The sequence below is a fragment of the Heteronotia binoei genome, chromosome 1 (genome assembly GCF_032191835.1).
Source record: "Heteronotia binoei isolate CCM8104 ecotype False Entrance Well chromosome 1, APGP_CSIRO_Hbin_v1, whole genome shotgun sequence".
Taxonomy (NCBI): Eukaryota; Metazoa; Chordata; class Lepidosauria; order Squamata; family Gekkonidae; genus Heteronotia; species Heteronotia binoei.
Window position 1 is genome coordinate 226,013,059 of NC_083223.1, and position 13,614 is coordinate 226,026,672.

The window sequence follows — 13,614 nt, forward strand, 5'->3', positions numbered from 1 at the left end:
CCCTGTAAGCTGCCTTAAGTCTTTGTAGAATGGGTGGGATATAAATCGAATGTAATAAATAATAAATAAATCTGTCAGACTGAGTGTGATAGATCCAAGGTCACCCCTTGAGCTTCATGACTTGAGTGGGAGTTTGGACCCATGTCTTCCACACTGTAGTCAGAGGTATTAGCTACTATACCACACTTCTTTCCCAGGATTATCTGAATGTTTAAAATGGAAACATTTCCTGAACTTACAGGTGAGGAGATTTAGTCATCAATGCTTCCCCGCTATCACTACAAAAAACCCTCAAACACAACCGCCCAACTCCCTGTATATAGAAAGTTAGCACGTAAGGGAAAAGGGCTGTGTTAAAATGTGTTTTATTCTTTATATAATAAAAGCCCAGTGGTGAGGCCAAATCGGGGTCTCTCATTGGCTTAGAGGTGCGCTCCAGAAACCATTGGCCCATCATGCGTCAGTCACTACTCCTGGGTTTCTATTGGCTAACTCCCCTGTCCCCCTCCTACTGCAGTCCTGGAAATGTTCACCAAAACAGTCTGTCTTAGAGACAGACACATCTCTGACACTTCTCTGTGTCCTCTCTGTCAACCGGCTACAGAAAGGGCTGCCGCTCTACTATGGCCTCATGAAGCATTTCCTCAGAGGCCATGGCGGCCACCTCTTTCCTGTCTCTCCCTTCTCCCCTCAGCCTCACCCCAGGATAGACAAGGATTGGGCCATTGGGGAAGCTGCAGCCAGAGGCTGTTGCTAGGCAACCAAGGTCAGTAAAGAGAGAGGCCTCAGCTGAATATAATACCATAAAATCTACCCTCCAAAGCAGTTATTTTCTCCGGGGGAGAGAGATCTGTTTTCTGGAGTTCAGTTGTGATCCCAAGAGATCTTCCATCTAGAGGTTGGCTACCCTTGGCCTGGCAGCACACTCTGACCTGATGCTATCTCATTGGCATAACTAGACCTGTCTGCTTGCTCCTGTTCAGCAGCAACCCCCCTGTGACAGCCAGTGTGACTTAGCAGTCACTAACTCCAGGTTGGGAAATTCCTGGAGATTTGAGAGGTGGAACCTGGAGATGGTGGGTTTGAGGAGGGGTGAGACCTCAGACAGATACAATGCCATAGACTCCATCTTCCAAATCAGCTATTTCCTCCTGGAGAACCATTGTTGCCAGTCTCTAGATGATGACTGGAGATTACTCAGAATTACAACTTCTCTCCAGATGGCAGAGATCAGCTGTCCTTGAAGGAAGGGGGAATGAATGCCTTCCCTTGGATGGGTGGGAAGACAGCAGACACTTGCGCAGAGCCTCTTTCTAGAGCCTGTTGTATTTTTCTCCACAACAGATCTTATTTATAGTTTTGAAATAAATCATGTGGAACCTTTTGTAATCTTATATTTGTCTTGTGTTTGTTCAGGTTCTGAGTTCTTTTGGTTGCCATGTAGTCACATTTGATTATCGAGGTAAGATCCATCTAGCCTGGGTTTGTGTTTTTTGGTTTTGTTTTACATTAGCATCTGCAACACATCCAGTTGTTCACTGCTATGTAACTGATGATTAGGAAATTCCTTCAATTTAATTAACAGTTTAAAATCTTGGTAAAATTGTTCAGATTACATTTTTAAAAGTATGTTTTCCCCTATTGCTAAGGTAATATAATAAATAATAATAATAATAAATTTATTTTTGTATCCCGCCCTCGCCCACCAAAGGCAGGTAATTTTTTGCCTGATACTTACTTAGCTTGGTTAGCCATTTGAGGAACAGTAATTACTGCAAAAGTGTGTCCCTTCCCAATACCATTTTTAAGAGAGAGCATATTAATTTTCCATCTTTTCCTTGCTGTTTTTATCTGGTACAAATTTCTATCACCCCATTCATTGATCCTCCCATTAATATCTTCTGAACTTTGCTCATGCAAATTCTACTGTGTTTCTGAGACTGGGAGTTGGTATTGTGCATATGTAGGGCTGCAGAAAAGAAGCTATACTAGCATAGCATGTATTGATATCTAACCTCATAGTATCCTTTCACCTATGATTTCTTACGCTTCAGATTGGATTTTTAAAAGTGTTCTGCTTTTCTCATACTTTTAGCAGCCAACAGACTTCTATAATAAAACAGCAAAATGTATCCTAAAACCCTTCAAATAAAATACTAAATGTACAGATACAAACCTGTGTCCTTAGGTGTTTCTTAATTATAATACAAAGTGAAGAATGTGTCTAAAATGTTTTGGACTTCCCCCAAACTTATGTGCTGAAGCTTGGGTGGACTTAAATGACTATAACATTGTACAGAGATGGAGCCAGGTTTGTGAAGGCCCTGTTCAGAATCCTAAAAAGTGTATTTTTTTAGTAAAGGGAATATGAAACAGGGCTTTGTTGCAGATCTTAATAGGAAGGCTACTGTGGAGAGAATGCTTTCTTTGGCATGCAGGACCCAAGCCAAATGGGGTCATAATAGTCTGCTGTTCCTTCGAGGCACTTTCACTGATTGATGCCTAAACTTATTTTAGTATCTTTGTTGCAGCTTCTTGGGTTAGCTTCTCAGTGTTCTAAAATACATGCTTGTATTTGTAGTGTGCTGATGGTGTAATTCTTGAAGGATCCACACATATTACTAATACTGGTTTGGATCCAGTGTATTTCTATGTACACTACAGCCCAAGTGGAAACATACTAAAAAGATCACAATGGGATTTTGTCTTACGTTGTTCAAGTAAATATTTTAAACTAAATTTGGTATTATATTCTCCACTGTCAAAACCAGGTCCCCCCCAAATCCATTTTGAAACTAAACTTCCCAAAGTTTCAGCAGCTGTTTACCTCTTCAGTGTTTGCTCCAGGCTGGCCTGCTATGAACTGGGCTTGATGGATCTTCTTCTTCATCCTTTTTATCTTCTTTGAACTGTTTTTCTACAGCTAAGACCTGTTCTGTATTTTTAAGAAAGCAAGGAGTTGGATTTCTTTTCTTTTTATTATCTATATTCTGCTGTTCAGTTTGGTTGCAAGCAGGTAGTTTAGAAAGAAGCTCCTTAAACATAGTTATTTTCTATGGCTAATATTTCTGTTTGCTAATCCAATATTGATGGTAGAATAAATTATTTGCCATTTCTGCATGAAATATTGTCAGGTTTTGTTCTGTTAACTAGCAAAGTACATTTGGTTTGAGATCTTTTTCTCTTCCTTACCTTCAGGTAACTCCATGTTATCATGTATAGATTTGTGGTCTTCTAGTACAGTGTCGTGGGGGAGGGGGAATCCTCTTGAGAGCAATTAGCTTGTTTTATGCCACTAAGAACTCTGTGTGAGGTAGGGGGAGGAAGACATAGCACTTCTGAATTCTTCCCTGAGTTAATTGCCTAGAATTAGGAAGTCAGCACAGAAAGCAAAGGGGTGGATTGTAATATTTGGATGTTCAGCTTTTCTACCTCTGTTTTTTCCCAAGTGGGAGTGTTAGCCATAAATAGGAAATATCATTTTTTAGTGGTACCATCCATTTTATAGTTGTAGTCCCACCTCTGTGTAGACCACATTACTCTTAGCCTTATGAATGTTACATTTGAGTCTTGTGACACCCTAGGATTTTCAAGGTATACTCTGAAGCCCTTGGAACAAAGTTTGAGTCCAGTGGCACCTTTAAGACCAGCAGAGTTTTATTCAAGGTATATACTTTCGTGTGCATTCATGCTTCTTCAGATACAATGAAATGGAAGATCCCAGTCCATATGTATATGTAGAAGGTGGGCAGTAGATTAGCATACAACATAATGAAGATGTTTAACAGATTCAAGGTCCGACTAGGAATAGCAAGTTTAGTTTATATGGTAACCATTTGTTTTGGTTTAATTCTGGGGGGAAACATAATTAAAAATAGAAATATATCCAAATTGGAGACTGATGGACTGATGTATCCTTAATTGTGGGATTCTGAGAGTACTTAACTGAGAATGTGCCATTATGCTCTATGCATCTCTTCTCAAGCACAGAGGCAACCTTACAGTGTCGTCGTCTTTGAAGTGGGGTGACTGGCTGTGTAGAGTTATCTCCCCTGTCCTCAGATCCGAGAAATACATTCCAGTCTAATCATCCCAAACAACATTACAGTCTACTATTCATTACATTACATTACTATATGTATGGACTGGTAACTTCCTTTTCATTGTATCTGAAGTCTGTGTGCGTATACAAAAGCTTATACCTTGAATAAAAACTCTGTTGATCTTAGGGTGCCACTGGACTCAAACTTAGTTCTGTTGCTTCAGGCCAACATGGCCGTTCACCTGAACCTGAAACTCTTGTTGGCATCTAAGGTGCTACTGGACCTGAATCTAACTGTTCTGCTATAGACCAACATGGCCACCCTCTGGAACTGCCTTATGAATGAGGCTCCCTTTCCACCTCAAAACACTGAGACTGTCGGTGAACTAAACTGAATGAAAGATGCTGGAATATTTATTTGGATGGTTTGTCATTTCATTTTAATGAACATCTTAGCAAAATCTAAACTGTTAAGAGGCAATTTAAAAGCTGCTATATTGAGTTAGATTCCTGAGCCACTATTATTTCTTTGGCTTAATGCTTTTGAATATGATTCCTGGAATAAAATTATTTTCTCTTTCAGGCTGGGGAGACTCAGTGGGCAGTCCTTCAGAAAGTGGACTGACTTACGATGCTCTTCATGTTTTTGACTGGATAAAAGCACGAAGTGGAGACAATCCAGTTTATATATGGGGGCATTCCTTGGGCACTGGGTAAGCCTTCAGATTCCATATGGCCTTTGGAATAGAACAAGGGACTAATGCATAGTGTGGTAATGATGGTGGTCTAATCTACTTTCTTATGGGTAGCACTGAATAAAATGTGGTTTGTTACACCATGCTTTTGCCTTCTTAGAAAACCAAGAAATGCCAAAATGGATCCTATATTATGATTTATGATAGATTGTGATAGGTCTTAAAATTCTAAAACAACATGCATTGGAAAATAGACAAAAATAGATATGTTCATGAGATAGATGTACTTTTAAGATATTTACTTAAGATAGATGTACTTTTAAGATATTTACTTTTAAGAAAAAAAGCAGTTTTTTTCTTAAAGTTAGTGGAGTTGTGCCCAGCTATCTTAGGTATTTTTCTTTGTGCTATGTTAACATGCTTTTTACAGCATACCTAGACTACAAATTAAAACTTGTTTTAAATCTGTTTAATTATGATGGTTTCCCAAGAACTGCAAGGGATATGTTTCTCAGAAGTATAGGTTCTCAGAACTCAACAGGGATATGGGTTGCAAGCTGGTAATTCACAAACTACCAGTAGCTTGCTGGCTGCCAAAGGGTAGCTCATGACATGATGGCCATACCTGACCGATTCTTGCTCCCTGTCAGTGCCTAAAAGCTGATGCATCCAAATTGTACCTGGACAGTCATGCCCTGTACCAATACTCCCTTTAAAGTATGGAGTCTTGTGAACAAAAATTCTACTTTGTGAACTACTTGTATTAAAGGCAGGCCTTGAATTCACAGGAGCTCCTTGAATTCAGCAGGAGCTCACAGAGGTCCATCAGAGGCCCACCTACCTACCTTGTTCATTGAATAGTAGGTGCAGCTGCATAACAATTGGTGGATTAGGAGAGCAGGCAGCCAGTCAGCCACCAGGAGCTTTGCCACACCCCCAGCAGCCCTCATTAGCCACTGGAGAAGCTTGCACCACCACTTCTTATGTGATTTTGGGCAGTGGGTGGCTTGCTGGCCTTTTGACTGGGGGAGGGGCGGCCAAGGAGAGCCCCAGGTGAGCAAGGCCTGCTTGGGCTGGCTGGATCTCAAACTGCCCAAGCAGGGCTCGCTCACCTGGGGGCTCTCCTTTCTTATGTCAGGTTGCTTTTTGCTGGGGGGGCATATGCTAATGAGTTATGCTAATAAGCTCCACCACCTATTTTCTACAAAATGACCCCTGATTAAAGGTATGAGCTACTGCATAAATTACCTTGCTCTGGGGCCATTTTTCCTGAGCTAAGACAAAATTATGTGAGCTGGAAGCTAAAAAACTATGAGCTAGTTCACACTAACTCAGCTTAGAGGGAACATTGTGGCTGTACCACCAGCTGTACTGACCTTGGCCAGTTCCGCAGGGCCTGTAAGACTGCCCTCTTCCGGCTGGCTTATAATTAACTGGCATTGGAAGCTGAGTGTAGTTTTGATAGACCGCCATTATATGTTTTATTATTTTACTGTTTTAACTCTGTAAGATGTTTTAAATTCAAAAATTATGTTAGATTTTTATGTGTTGTGAGCCGCCCTGAGCCACTTTGGTGGGAAGGGCGGATATAAATTTAAATAAACTTGAAACTTGAAGCTGTTTGGTAGTGATGGGGAGCAGGCTTCCTACACTGCCTATTAGCAGTCAGCAGCTGATGTTGCGAAAGCTTACCTGGCTGACTTGAGATGACCAGTCGTGTCCTGATCCCATGAAATGTTGAGCTTCTGGCTGGTTCAAGTTGGCCAGGTATACTTTAGCTACATCAGCTGATTGTTGGCAGAGTCTTACTCTCATTACCCTGATCAGTTGACTCTAGAAGTGTTTGACTGGGGAGTAGCTTGGGACATTGTAAATGAATAAAAGGTTTGCAAATTCTTGTTTATGGTGAGCAGCCCTGTATTGCATCCAGTGAACCACTAGTGGAAGGCTTTAGTAGGCATGAGTTTTAAAATTTTTTATTGAGTTTGGGTATGAGAAAAAAAAATAATGTGGGGATACAAAAGCAAAAAAAGGGGGAAGGGCAAAATAGAAAGACAAAAGACAAGCAGCAAATATATCAGTTACATTTCCACAGAACAAAATACCAAATTCCTTCTACCTGCAAGTTTTAACCAAATATTATCATTAAATTCTACAGTCTTTTTATATAAATTTAAACTTTTATACAATTCTAATACTTATGGTATAAATCTGAGCTATGTATCTTTGATACAAATGAGAAAAGCAAAGAAACAAACCAAAGAACAAAACTTACTGGTTGGTTTTGGTAATATTAAGAATAAGCATAAACAGGAAAGATGAATATATACTCTTTATCCTTAATGCTAACTTATTTGCTTCCAGCAGAGGAGAAAAACAAAACAAAAAAATTACTTAGTCTGTTTCAATATAAACAGATTATAAAGTTAGAAATCAGGAGCAGATCTTTAAAATTGTAAAATACCTGTGTTGTCTACATTATTGCAAGTTGACCCAAACAAAGTATTTATCTAAGTTGAATATTTAAAAATTATTTAGTAACTTTTGGAGACTATATCTCCAGCTTTTGTATTATTCTAAGAAGAGGAAGTTTTATAAACACTAACTGCCTCAGCTCCCATACTTATTTATTTTTTGCCTAAGGAGAAAATCATACAATTGCTATACCACAGTCTCTACTAGATTACTCTATTTAGATTGGAAAATATAGGATCCATAGATAAAAATAACAAAAGAAAGAAAAAACATTTGATTTCTAAATATCCCACTTTCCATTTCAAAGTCACATATCAGTTCCCTTTTATTATATTGATGTTAACCAAATGTGAAAAACACAGTTTATAATCCCTTCTTCTTAAAAGCCTTCCAAGTTTTGATTTTCTTGGTATAGTCTGCATCTGCTCCTGATTTCTAACTTTATAATCTGTTTATATTGAAACAGACTAAGTAATTTTTTTGTTTTGTTTTTCTCCTCTGCTGGAAGCAAATAAGTTAGCATTAAGGATAAAGAGTATATATTCATCTTTCCTGTTTATGCTTATTCTTAATATTACCAAAACCAACCAGTAAGTTTTGTTCTTTGGTTTGTTTCTTTGCTTTTCTCGTTTGTATCAAAGATACATAGCTCAGATTTATACCATAAGTATTAGAATTGTATAAAAGTTTAAATTTATATAAAAAGACTGTAGAATTTAATGATAATATTTGGTTAAAACTTGCAGGTAGAAGGAATTTGGTATTTTGTTCTGTGGAAATGTAACTGATATATTTGCTGCTTGTCTTTTGTCTTTCTATTTTGCCCTTCCCCCTTTTTTTGCTTTTGTATCCCCACATTATTTTTTTTTTCTCATACCCAAACTCAATAAAAAATTTTAAAACTCATGCCTACTAAAGCCTTCCACTAGTGGTTCACTGGATGCAATACAGGGCTGCTGATAGTGGAGATGGAAGCAAACAAGGAGCACTAGGTAACACTTTAGTGGCATGGCACCTCAAAGGAGTTTCACTGGGGATCACTTATGTAGGGTAGAGGAATCCTTCAGTTGCAGAGCAACCATTAAAAATGTCCCTTGTTGTATGAACTTGGTACAGAGGTAGCAACCTCAGGATGGTGCTCTTGATTGGTGTTAAAGGTTGTACTGTGTGCAAAGTAATCCTCTAGTCCTAGTCCAGTGGACCTCCAAAGAGAATAAGGGAATTTGGGCAGATGCTAGAAGTGGGGTGGGTGGGTGGTGGCACCCTTTTCCTAACAAGGCTGTCAGGCAGCAGCCAAAATCTAATCATAAGGGGCAGCCCAACAGTTTGCACGTTTTATCTGTCCTCCATTTAAAGATAACCTCGGTTTAAAATAATCAGGCAGCAGCCAAAATCTAATCATAAGGGGCAGCCCAACAGTTTGCACGTTTTATCTGTCCTCCATTTAAAGAACCTCGGTTTAAAATAATTAGGCTTTATGCAGCATTTCTAGATTTACCAGTTCTACAAGGTTTATATCGAATAAAGTTTCATATAGATAGCAGAATGCCTTACGCAGAAGAACACAGGGCTTTGGAGGTATCTTTCTCAGTTTTCGTTGGTTTAAAAAAACAAGCTAGCCGTGGACCGTTCTCAGATGTTGAATATGTTCTCCTGACAATTGTGGAAAATGTTGCTGCTAATTTACTTAAATTACTTAAGGTATTCTCCTTTTCTCTGCTTTTATTATCTGCCTTCTTGGTCTCTGCTTCTTGTACTGGGTCAGCTTGAAAGACTCGCTATGTCATGTGAATGTTCTCAGAACCTTTCCCAGTGAACTAAAATTTGCATACAGTGAAGCTATTTGTTCCATGGTGCATATTGTATTGTATGTGTGAACCCACTGATAGCATGGTTCACCCAGAATGCTGCCAAACACACTAGCATCAAAACAGAGGAGCTTTGTTTGTGGTCAGAGTAGTTCAGGAAGCCTGAGGCTGCTTGGTGTTTTGAATTGGAGTGATGGCAGAAGAGAGAAAAAGGGAAATCCTGCTTGAATCGAAGCACAATAATTAAATACTAAGGAGGGGGGAAAGACTTCAGATTTGGTTTAGATTTTTTTTCCTAGCACAAGAAATGATTGAACAAGACCTCAAGTTGATAACTAGTCATGCTGTGTACTCGCTTTAACATAACTAAATAGGCAAGGTCCATCCTGAATTTCACCCCTATTGAAAAGTAAAACCCAGTGAACGAAGTAGGACTTAGTTCTTATGCTTACTCAAAACTGGACAGTTAAGGGTAGATGTTATAATTTTATAATAATTCTTAACTGTAGGTTAATGTTTTCTATCTTTTTAGAGTTGCAACCAACCTAGTAAGGCGTCTCTGTGAAAGAGGTAAGAAATTTGTTTTGCATAATCAAGAGTATTTCATTTGTTAGCATTTTTCAAAACAGTGGCAAGAGTTTACAGTGATACCTCTTTGGCTTTTCAGTTGTGAAGTTTTCCAAAAGAAATATTATATGTGTTAGGCTTGTAGGCCTTTATAAGCTTTATATGAGGAGTAACCTCTGAGGAGAGGTGAGCTGCTTACAAGCTCAAAATAAATGGGAAAGTGCTATCAACTATTTTGTGCTAGGTTCTAAAAAAAAAACAAAAAACTTTCAAGTGATCCAGCTTTGATAGCAACTCAAACCTACATAATCAAACCCAGATGACTAGAGTATGCACTTTTATAGTGCTCTACTGCAAAAACTTTGTGGTAGGCTAAATCTCATTGATTACAGTTGGGCGATTGCATACCTGATCTTTAAGGTGTAGTCTATTCCATACTTTTATTCATTTATTGTACGTAGTCCACTTTCTCACTGAGACTCAAGGTGGATTGTGCAGTGAAGTTGGTGTAATCAATAGGATGAATCATCTAACAAGCAGTGGACTAAGGTTCAGATGTCTGTAAACAAACTTTTTCCTGCAGTGAGTGTCTGTCCTGTTTGGTCAGGTGAACTAGTTCTCTTAACCTTTGCCAAATGTTTGTATAAGTCTGGTTTCTTATTCAGAGTTGTGCAAATATAATTGAGTTTGGGTGCAACACACCAAGCACTGATGGTTTGAAACATCCATCCATTTTAGTAGGACTTGCACAGAAACCTCTACCTGTCACAGATAGCATTATTGTGCTCTTTCTTTCTCCTGCACCCCCCCCCAAAAAAAAAAAATTGCTTCTGGGCTCCGGTGTGATAATTTTGTTGAATTCTAAGATTTGGCAAACTTTCTAATATTTTCCCCACAAAAAAAGGGACAATAACCAAAGCATCTAAAACAGACAGATGGAAATCTTCATCATGCTACTGTGGCCACACAGGAAAAAGTCATTTTAAAAAAATGTGATGGGACTAACATTTTATTATGACCATTATAATTCCAGAAGCATTTTAAGGTAGATGCTGAGCTGAGGGATGGTGATGGACGGTGGCTTGGGGAGGGATGGTGGCTCAGTGGTAGATCATCTGCTTGGGAAGCAGAAGGTCCCAGGTTCAATCCCTGGCATCTCCAAAAAAGGGTCCAGGCAAATAGGTGTGAAAAGCCTCAGCTTGAGACCCTGGAGAGCTGCTGCCAGTCTGAGAAGACAGTACTGACTTTGATGGACCAAAGGTCTGATTCAGTATAAGGCAGCTTCATATGTTCATATATGTTCATTATAATCTGCTTAATTTTGTTTTTCAGAAACTCCACCAGATGCTCTGATACTAGAGTCCCCTTTTACAAATATACGTGAGGAAGCAAGAAGCCATCCCTTTTCAGTGGCAAGTAGATATTCGTTTGCTAGAACTTCTGTTTTCTGTCTGACTTCAATGAATGACTCATATTCACATGCTGAATCAAGAATTCTAGTGCATCCAGAGTTGTTAGCCCATGACCAAGCTGTTCAGCCAGACTTTTGAAATGTTGTATTTTCCAGATCTGTGTAGTATTCTTTTCCTAGTAGAGTTAGCTGGTCCTCATTTTCAAGGAATACTATTTATAAGGGACATTCTGCAGAAGTATTGGTGTCTACTATTTCTAATAGCTCAAGAAAAGATAATTCAAAATTATTTCCCATTTACAAGCTATTAAGGAAGGCATTTACAAATAAATGATAAGTATTAGTGGTGAAGATGAGCAGAGGTAGCTTCTTACATTTACCACATAGCCCAGTTGAAGTGTTAAAGCACAGTAAATGTGTCCTGCACAGTAAATGTGCCTTCTCATTGTAGGCAAGCAGGATAATAATTCTGATGTATTGGGTAGTGGCTGGAATTCTTAGGAAGTTGAGTTGCACCTTGGATTCCTGCCAAGTAGGTGGTTCCTGTCCATGCCAAGGAGACCAGAGTGTTAAGTTATCAGTGTTGGTATGTCCTGAGAAGAGCCAATCCCATTCACACTAAATCTTGTGTGGAGTTGCTGTCTGCTCGACTTCTGGTCTGATTGTGGGAAAGGTAAGCCAGCTTGTTGGTCTTGCTTTCCCCGTAGTACATTGCCCTTTCTCACTGGAAAGAAATCAGGGAAGTGAAGCAGGAAACAGGATTCAGCCCCTAATTGCAAACAAAATCCATTTGTCCTACCTTAGAAATAGACTAAAACAACAAGCTGTCATTCTCCTCCATTGTGAAATGAGCCCACGTAAAGAGGACGGTGGTTTGGCTTTGATACAGTGGCCTTTCTTGTCAGAAATTAAACCATTGGAGGAAAATCCATGAGGATCAGTGAGTCATTTCAGTCCTCTGTCCAACTGCCCCTTCCTTCCTTCATCAGTGGAGCTAGTTTGTGCGTAATTGGTGGGGGTGAGGGGCTTTCACACAATTCCTTTACTTTTATTGTGTTATAAACTGCTGAGATGCACTAAGCAGGACGAGAAATTGTTGGAGTAAAGGAGGTGATCTTGAGAACTCCCCCCTGTAAATAAGTAGGCTACTGCTCACACACATGCTTGTTTTAGAGAATCCAGTTATCATTCACAAATAAGCAATGAAGTTTTAGATTTATATTTGCAAAACAGACCCTGCAAAGCTAAGTCTGGCAGTGGATGTTTCTTCTGAACTCCTATGTGGCTGCAACTCACTTTCCAATAATATCTATTTCAAAATAGAGTATGACTCTTTTTCTAGATGATTATACTTATTGCTCACATACCTGTAAATCTTTTTCTTCAGATATATAGATACTTCCCAGGATTTGATTGGTTTTTCCTTGACCCGATCACCTCTAGTGGAATTAAATTTGCAAATGATGAAAAGTAAGTAAACATGCTTTCTCTTGAATGCCTCCCCTGCCCCTGCTATTTATGTGTGACAGAAATGTGAGTGACTAGAATTTGTGCCCAGGAAGTGTACATAAAATGGGCCATCTGACCGTGTGCCCTGGGTTGCACTTGGCTTTTGGTGGTTAGGGTGTTCAAAGAAGAAAGAGGTTTATGTCTGAGAAATCCAGAGAAAGTAAATATTTCTTCCTTTTTGCCAGAGAAAATACTATTAAGGAAACAACTATCCATTTATCTTGCCAAAAATATTATAAAACCAACAAAACACCCAAATGGAGATGTACCTCCTCTCATGCTAATCTATATGATGTGACAGGAGTCCCCCAACATTTTTGAGCCTGTTGGGGACCTTTGGAATTTTGAAGCAGGGTGGTGTGCACTATTGCAAAATGGCTGCCATGGGAGGCAGAGCCAAGCACACGTACACAGAAAAGAGAAAGGAGCTGGGGAATATGCACACAAAGAAGATGCTTGGAGACGTACGACACGTGTGTGTGCACACACACAGAAGATGATGATCAGTCAGAGAAAGGGAGGATAAAACAAACAGAGAGAAGACTACCAGGGGTGGATTGGGAAACAGAGGTCCTCTTGTTTTCCCCTGCACCTCACAGCTGCTCCATGAGTCTTGTTTACAGGGTCCTTCTCCAGTGAGCAATGGAGAGGAAAAGGTTCTTTATTTTTACAAAGGCAAGCAGTCATTGATTCTGCCTACTTTCCTAAAGCACATGGCAGGTGCCCACATTGGGAAACCCTACCAAGTGATAGGCAACCAAGAAATCAGAAGGACATTGAGAATGGGAAAGTGTAGCCATGAAGGAGCTAGAAAAGATCCATAAGTTTAAGGATGTGCTGCTGGTGATCAAGATAATTCATACTATAGTGTTCCTTATTACTATGTATGGGTGTGGGGGTTGGACAGTGAAGAAAGCTGAAAGGAAAAAGGTTGATTAATTTGAAATGCAGTGTTGGAGGAGGATTTTTACAAACTACAGCACACCAAAAAAACAAATAAGTGGGTTCTAGATTTAAATGAAGTCTGAACTCTCCCTGGAAGCTAAAATGACTGAACTTAGGCAATTGTATTTTGGTCACATTATGAGAAGACAGAGTCACTGGAAA

The 13,614-nt window shown here is 39.3% G+C and overlaps 1 protein-coding gene across 2 annotated transcripts in view; it reads left to right on the forward strand.

Moving 5' to 3' along the window:
* The window catches only part of ABHD12 (abhydrolase domain containing 12, lysophospholipase), an 85,709-nt gene that overhangs the window by 47,282 nt on the left and 24,813 nt on the right, over window positions 1-13,614 (forward strand). For both annotated transcript variants that reach the window (XM_060248795.1, XM_060248804.1), the window contains exons 6-10: window positions 1,417-1,462; window positions 4,626-4,755; window positions 9,553-9,590; window positions 10,920-10,999; window positions 12,386-12,468. In XM_060248795.1, coding sequence (XP_060104778.1) covers window positions 1,417-1,462; window positions 4,626-4,755; window positions 9,553-9,590; window positions 10,920-10,999; window positions 12,386-12,468 — 377 coding nt within the window. The remainder of the gene's footprint in view (window positions 1-1,416; window positions 1,463-4,625; window positions 4,756-9,552; window positions 9,591-10,919; window positions 11,000-12,385; window positions 12,469-13,614) is intronic.